General features: G+C 43.3%; 1 protein-coding gene across 1 annotated transcript; it reads left to right on the top strand.

Annotated features, from left to right (window-relative positions):
- Positions 1–3,438: 3,438 nt before the first annotated feature.
- LOC121781389 lies at positions 3,439–4,164 on the top strand. Its single transcript, XM_042179138.1, has one exon. The coding sequence runs from the start codon at positions 3,439–3,441 to the stop codon at positions 4,162–4,164; it is 726 nt and encodes a 241-aa protein (XP_042035072.1).
- Positions 4,165–8,127: the final 3,963 nt, after the last annotated feature.

Raw genomic sequence — 8,127 nt, 5'->3', positions numbered from 1 at the left:
CCATTTAATTGTTGGGCTTTAATTTGTAGTTGAAGATATAAGGTGGGGAAATAATTAAACTTGAGGCTTTTAATTAAATCTTTGGGCCGATAATTAATAGTGACGAATTATCTAATTAATTTCGAAATATTTCAACGAACGAATAATTATATCCTAAGTCCGAAATAAATATAGTTCGAGGGGAAATGCTTGCGATAATTTAATTACTTTTATTAATTTTGGGAATTTTATTTCGATATCGTGGAGAAAAAAATACGATGAGCTAACGGAGGAATTAAGGGTGTAAGCGGCCACTGAATAATCGAAAACCGAGATAAATAACTTCACTTAGGATGCATGCATTTTATTGATTTAATTGGAAAGTTTGTTGATATATGTATTATTTAAATTCTAAAGGTGAGACTTCGCAAGGGCATCGAGATACCAAAGGGAAAGAAGTGTAGAGAATTAATCAATTGAGGTGGGCTTTCTTTTAAATAAGGACAACGTCCTAAATATTTTATCGATGGAAATGAAACTGTATTTATCATGCTATGATTTGATTTTTACGTGCCTATCTGATGTGGCTTTATGCCACTATTATATAAATCGAATTCGGGTCCTTGTAAGGCCGCAAACCCTACTTGGGCTAGTGTACATCTATGGTAGATCGTGTGCTAGCGTACGGGCTGGCCGGTCTAGTGGCTTGGTTTGTGGCCACATTCCAAGTCATGTATTGGCAGATATGGTAAACGTCTATGGGAAAATGACTGATCAGTCGATGTTTGAAATGGAAATGATTTTGAGTGCCTCGGGCATTTCTAAAGCTAAACCCCGATGGTTACTTGTGAATGGCATGATAAATTACTCTTTATTGAAAATGTTTTGGCATGAGCCACTGAGTATTCTTATAATACTCAGCCCTGCATGTGTTTTCCCTATGTGCAGGTTGCGACGAGGATGTGGTGGTGTTGAGCAAGTGAATTTAAGTTATTATGGTTGTTTTTGAACCTTGGGTGCCGTTGTGTCTTCACACATGACGTCACTCTTTCTCTTGGTCGTTTCCGCTGTGAGTTTTCGTTTATTCATGTTTTGTTTGGGCCGACAACTTTAATTGTTAGGATAATGGATATTCCGAATTTCTTGTTAGATAATATTAAACTCTTGGTGATTTAATAGAATATTAATAGTTGGTCCAACTTGTGTTGAAACCCTAATCTTTTTCGTCTGCTTATTAAAATTCTTTTAATCACGATCGTCCGTATTTATTAACCCTAAAGGGCGGTCGTGACAGTTTGGTATCAGAGCCTCAGTTTCTTTCCGCTCTGGACCCAAGAGTCTTTTTGAGCCAAAAACCTATTCTTGTATTAATTGACTAAGGTATGAACATTGAAGGCTCAACACCACGACTCGTCACGCCCAACTGCGGAAAAAGAGGTAAAAGTATTTTGGTGACTATGGGATTGGATTATTGAATATTGAGAGTTGCAATGGAAAATTTTGATTTTGGTGATGGAAGTCAATACGGTAGTTTTGGGAAAATTGCATATACTTCAAAAATGTAGTATGATATATATATAAGGATGTTACTATTTGATTGTGAAGCATGATTTTGCTAAGTACCATGAATACCGTCAAGCAAGAGAAATAGTATATATTTAAATGAGGAAAATATGTGATTGAATGTTGAACTTTCAGGAGTGTTGGAAGAATTTAACTCGTATCTTACCTGTGTGTGGTGGAATTCTATGTGGTTTTGAGAGTCATTAAACGCCGAGTACGAAATATTGATTTTGATAGATATTAAGATAGAGATACGAAATACCATGCCTATGACGATTAACTTCTTGCGTGTAACCATACGTATCTATAAAATACGTAATATATAATTTCACGACGAAAATAAATGTGGAAGTACGAAATACGAGGTAAGTAGCCTATGGGAAATAAAAGTCGACATACTGTGACGTGATAAAATGCGAAATCAAACAGAATGAGTGAACCATCCACCTTGAGCACCCAAGTTTATATTTTGGCATGATGCAATCATCATACCCTTATCTTGTACACACATCTATATGTACCCATTCCATACTCTCAACATCATTCAGAGCCATATATCTTCTTTGTTCTTTCCTATCTTGAGCTGATGTTGAGATTTTCCTTCTATGTAGATGGTTGGATCATATTTTGCCCAGATGCGTAATAGATACGCCAAAAATAGAAATTTCCCCGTGGAGAGATATAGAGATTATGAATGGGATGGAAGGACTGACCTCATGAGTTACGTCACTGAATTTTGGAATCTTTGGATGGACGCCTATGCGTTCGGGGGAGCCACCCACCATGCTGGAATCACAAAGCTTATTCACACTCTACCGCTCCTCTGAAGTCAGTGGGTAGCTCAAGCGGCAGAATCGTTTACGTGGTATAGCCTGCCCGAATACACACCGCGTGGGGACTTGCCCGGTCTTCTGGAAGTACTACTTCCGGCCTTAATAAGGGCAGCTGACGGACCACCACGTTCTCCACCACCACAGATTTATCCACCGGAGCAAGCACATGCAAGGAAGTTTTGGTCTGATAGTGAGCCGCATGTCTCACGTGTGCCCCGAAGAACAAGGCTCGGGATGCGCACTTCGGCCCCTTTAAGAATAGAGAGGGAGGTCGAGAAAATAATCACAACAGTTCTTTCCCCAGTTCGCATTGGAGTGGAAGACGAGGAGAAAGAGGAGGAACTCCTCGAGGAAGAAGAGGAACCCCTCGAGGAGGAAGAGAACTCGCATATGGAGACAGATGGTGAGGCCGAGGAGGAGGAGGAGTGGGAGGAAGGAGAAATTCGGGATTGATAGTCATGGTTTAGTTTGTTACATTTTAGTTTCCCCTTTTGTTTTAATACCGTTTTTTTTGGCTAAGACTATTTATTGTTTTATCTCCACATTCTATTTTCCTACTTCGTTGCTGTGATTGATACTAAGACCTCTTGGAGGCAACATTTTGACGGCTATGGAAATTTATATTTTGCTACCTTGTTGGATCATTGTCTTTTGACATCCTATTGTGCAATTGATCTTGCTATTCGATTTTGAAATCGTCCTTTATTATTCTGTTGTGCAAACACCTATTACTAACCATGGAACAACCGTCTTTCTCTATCCCATTGTGCGACTACCTTGTGCCAACTTATTATGAAAATGTCTTTTGTTAATCCATGGTACAATTGTTTCGCTCTTTTCTATCGTGCAAACGTCTTTTGCTATTCTATTGTGCGAACATCTTTTGCTTCTCCATGGTACAATGGTCTTACTCTATCCATGATACAAGTATATTTTGTCTTGTTGTACAATTGTCCCTTGATCCCCACTTGTGACATATTACATGACCTTTTCAACTATACAACATGACTATTGATCGATTTGATAGTGCGATAATAACCCATTTGATTGTTAATAAAGCAGAATGCCGCCAAGACGTAATGTAAGGAATGCGAACCGGGCGCCTACACCTCAGGCGACGGAAGTCGAGAGTGTGGCACAACCAACCCCACAACCTTCACCACCACCACCACCACCTCCACCTCAAGTGGACCGAGAAATTGTGAAGTTGTTTTTGAAACATAAACCACCTGTCTTCGATGGAATGGGAGAGCCAGAAAAGGCTGAGAGTAGGATACGCGCATTGGAGCGCATTTTTACAATTCTGATGTGCAACGATGCCGAGCGAATGGCTTGTGTGACCTATCAGTTGACTGGGTCAGCTGTCTTCTGGTGGGATACCAAGATGAAGACCACGCCACGAGATCAAGTGAATGGAATGACCTGGGAGAATTTCAAGGAGGCGATATATAACAAGTACGTGCCAAAGAGCTATCGAAAGGCGAAGGCGGCTGAGTTTTACAACTTAACTCAGGGGCGCATGTCAGTGACTGAATATGATCGCGCACTCTGTGATATGACCCAGTATGCACCCGAACAAGTTGACACGGATGAGAAACTGGCAGAAAAATTCCGTGAGGGTTTAAGGCATGAGATAAAGATGGCTTTGGCTAGTCGTGGAAGACTTACATATGCGGAGGCGTTGGCCCTCGCGCTAGATGTTGAGGCAGCTATGCCTAAGGAGAGGGTGACGGAGAACACTACGCTGGCTTTAACTCTATCGCATCATTCCCGGGAGAAGAGGAAGTGAGATGGGAACAGGACCCACTATGACAACAAGAGGTACCAACCTACTCAAAACCGACCACAGTATGGAGGCAGACAGAATTTCTCTAGCCAGAGGGGTGACTTCCGACCCAGACCACCCCAATGCAATGTGTGCTCCAAGTACCATTTCGGAGAGTGTAGGATGCAGAACACCACCAAGTGCTTTAACTGTGGTGGAAATGGTCACTTCTCTAGAGAGTGTCCGAGCAAGAACGCGGGGATGGGTTCAAGGCCGAACAACCAAGGATTTCGTCCGCAAACGAGGGCACCACCAGCACCACCAAGGACGAATCATGATCAACCTCCGCGACAACAACAACCTCACCGTCCGAGACTACCCTCCCAGGCTAGAGCATATGCGATGAGTTATAGACAACCCAAGACTGAACAAGGGAATCACGAGAGTGGAAATTTGGCAGGTATGGGCGAACTCCTCGATACACCTATTATTGTGTTGTTTGATACGGGTGCATCGCATTCTTTCATATCAGAACTATGTGTGGACACATTAAGTTTGCCTGCTTATAAATCTGAACATAAGATGATGGTGACCTCACCAGTGGGAGGGGTAATAGAGATTTCACGGACATGCTCGAACATAGAAATTTCCATGGGAGAACTTAGGCTAGTCGCGCACAACTTACGAGTTATGGCCATGAAGGATGTCGATGTAATCTTGGGAATGGATTGGTTGGCTGCGAATTTTACAACGATACGATGTGAGGAGAGGCAAATAACATTACAAGCCCGTGGAAAGGAACCAATCGTGTACCATGGGATCACGATGAATAGAAAAACATCTATCATCTCCGCACTTCAAGCCGTTACGATGTTGAGGAAAGGGCGTCCAGCCTATCTGGTCTATCTACAAGGAGATGAGAAGGAAGAAAGGAAAGTGGAGGATGTCGCGGTGGTACGAGAATTTCCAGATGTCTTTCCTGAAGCTTTGCCTGGCCCACCGCCAGATCGACAATTGGAGTTCATGATCGACCTAGAGCCAGGGTCGGCACCAGTGTCTAAGGTTCCATATCGAATGGCACCTATAGAGTTAGAGGAACTCAAGATACAACTTCAAGAGCTAAAGGATTTAGGTTTCATTAGACCCAGTGTGTCACTGTGGGGCGCGCCTGTGCTTTTTGTGAAGAAGAAAGATGGATCGATGAGAATGTGCATCGATTATAGAGAATTGAACAAGATGACTCTCAAGAACAAATATCCACTGCCGAGAATAGATGACTTATTCGATCAACTTCGGGGAGCTGGTGTGTTCTCAAAGATGGACTTAAGGTCCGGATACCATCAATTGAGGGTCCGAAGAGAGGACATACCGAAGACTGCTTTTCGCACAAGATATGGTCACTATGAGTTCGTGGTAATGCCATTTGGATTGACGAATGCACCTGCCGTATTCATGGATTTGATGAACCGAGTATTCCACCCATACTTGGATAAATTCGTTTTGGCATAGATGATGTACTCGTTTACTCGAGGAATGAGAAGGAACACGAAGAGCACCTGCGAATTACCTTGGAGACATTGAGGAGTGAGAAATTGTACGTTAAATTCAGCAAGTGCGAATTTTAGCTTAAGGAAGTAAATTTCCTTGGTCACATCGTGATGGCAGATGGAATTCGAGTGGATCCTTCTAAGGTTGAGGCGGTACAACGGTGGAAAGCACCTACAACACCAAACGAGATTCGGAGTTTCCTAGGCTTGGCAGGATACTACCGAATGTTTATTGAGGGGTTCTCCAAGATAGCGAGACCCATGACTCAACAACTCAAGAAGGGGGTGAAAGTCAATTGGACCCCAGAGTGTGAGGCAAGTTTTCAACTATTGAAGGAGAAGCTAACTAGTGCACCGATTCTAGCTGTGCCAGAGCCTGGAGTGAACTACGTAGTTTACACGGATGCTTCAAAGGTGGGACTTGGATGTGTATTGATGCAAAACAACAAGGTGATTGCTTATGCATCCCGACAATTGAAGCCACACGAGTTGAACTATCCAACCCACGACTTGGAGTTAGCAGCGGTAGTTCACGGCTTAAAGATTTGGAGACATCATCTCTACGGAGTTCGATGTGAGATCTTTACAGACCACAAAAGCCTGAAGTATTTCTTCGAGCAGAAAGATCTGAACATGCGGCAACGAAGATGGCTCGAGTTGGTAAAGGACTACGATTGTGGCATCAATTATCACCCCGGCAAAGCAAATGTAGTGGCGGATGCTTTGAGCCGGAAGGATCATTCCCAGCTGGCTATTTTTATCACCAAGGAAGAAAGCCTGATTCGCGAGTTCAGCAAGATGTGTTTGGAAGTGGTAAGAGCACCTTACACAGTGGAAGCACGAATCGCCACTTTAGCCGTTGAATCGGATCTGAGGTCGAGAATTATTGCAGCACAACGGATGGATGCAAAGTTGGAGGAGATTCGTGTAGAAGTGCGAACCGGTGAATCTGGGAATTTTAGTGAAGAAGGCGACAATGCCCTTACTTTTGAAGGAAGATTTTGCATGCCGGATAGCGAGGAGCTCAAAAATGAGGTTATGAGTGAAGCGCATGAAACTCCTTACACCGCCCACCCAGGAAGTACGAAAATGTATCAAGATTTGAAGAAATCCTTTTGGCGGAATGGTATGAAGAGGGACATAGCATCATTTGTCGAAAGATGCCTAGTCTGCCAGCAAGTGAAGATTCTACATCAACGACCGTATGGGAAGTTGCAACCACTAGAGATTCCTGAATGGAAGTGGGAGCACATCGCCATGGATTTTGTGACGGGATTGCCAAGGACTCTGAGAGGGAACACCGCCATTTGGGTTATTATAGACCGACTTACTAAGAGCGCGCACTTCATTCCGATTCTTGTAAGCTATGGGTCCAACAAACTGGCTCAAATCTACATAAGGGAGATAGTTCGATTGCATGGAGTCCCAGTGACTATCACGTCCGACCGTGACCCAAAATTCACCTCAAGATTTTGGATGAGTCTACAGAAAGAGCTTGGAACCAAATTGAATTTCAGTACAGCGTTTCACCCGCAAACCGATGGACAATCCGAAAGAACGATCCAAACTCTTGAGGATATGTTGAGAGCCGTGGTACTCGACCGAGGAGGAAGTTGGGAGGCAGCACTACCACTGATCGAGTTCGCCTACAACAACAGTTTTCAGGCAACGATAAACATGGCACCGTACGAGGCATTATACGGAAGAAAGTGTAGATCGCCGCTCTACTGGGATGAAGTTGGCGAGAGAAGAATACTCGGACCTGATGCGGTTGAAGAGATGGTGGGAATCGTTCGACAAATTAGTGAGAGGATAAAAGAAGCTCAAGACAGACATAAATCATACGTGGATGTCCGACGAACCGACTTACAATTTCAAGCTGGCGATAAAGTTTTCTTGAAGGTATCTCCGTCAAAAGGGATAACACGATTCGGCGTCAAGGGCAAATTGAAGCTGCGATTTATCGGACCTTACGAAATTCTCGAAGGAGTGGGCCCCGTTGCATATCGATTGGCGCTACCACCAAACCTTGGAAATGTGCACAACGTTTTCCATGTGTCGCAGTTACGGAAATACATGTTCGACCCAAAGCACGTGATCCGTTTTGAGGAAGTCGCGTTGAATCCAGACTTGAGCTATGAGGAGAGACCCCAATCCATTTTAGATCGAAAGATCCAGAATGTGAGGAATAAACCTGTTGCTTGTGTGAAAATGCTATGGGAAAATCATGGGCATGAAGAAGCCACGTGGGAGAATGAGGATAAAATGATGGAATTGTACCCAGAACTCTTTACTTGAGGGTAGCAAATTTCGGGACGAAATTTCTGTTAAGGGTGGTAGGATGTAACGCCCCACTTTTTGAACCCTAATTTGTGAACCCTAAAGTACTTGTTTGAATGCTATTGTTTTGCGAAGATCCATGATTTAATTGTGGTGAATT

The sequence above is a fragment of the Salvia splendens genome, chromosome 20, assembly GCF_004379255.2.
Source record: "Salvia splendens isolate huo1 chromosome 20, SspV2, whole genome shotgun sequence".
Taxonomy (NCBI): Eukaryota; Viridiplantae; Streptophyta; class Magnoliopsida; order Lamiales; family Lamiaceae; genus Salvia; species Salvia splendens.
The sequence above is the reverse complement of the archived record's forward strand: the minus strand, read 5'-3'. Positions and strand labels throughout refer to the sequence as shown.

Bases quoted from the DNA above. Each gene is read 5' to 3' on its own strand.
- LOC121781389 (XM_042179138.1), top strand. From the start codon at position 3,439: ATGCCGCCAAGACGTAATGTAAGGAATGCGAACCGGGCGCCTACACCT.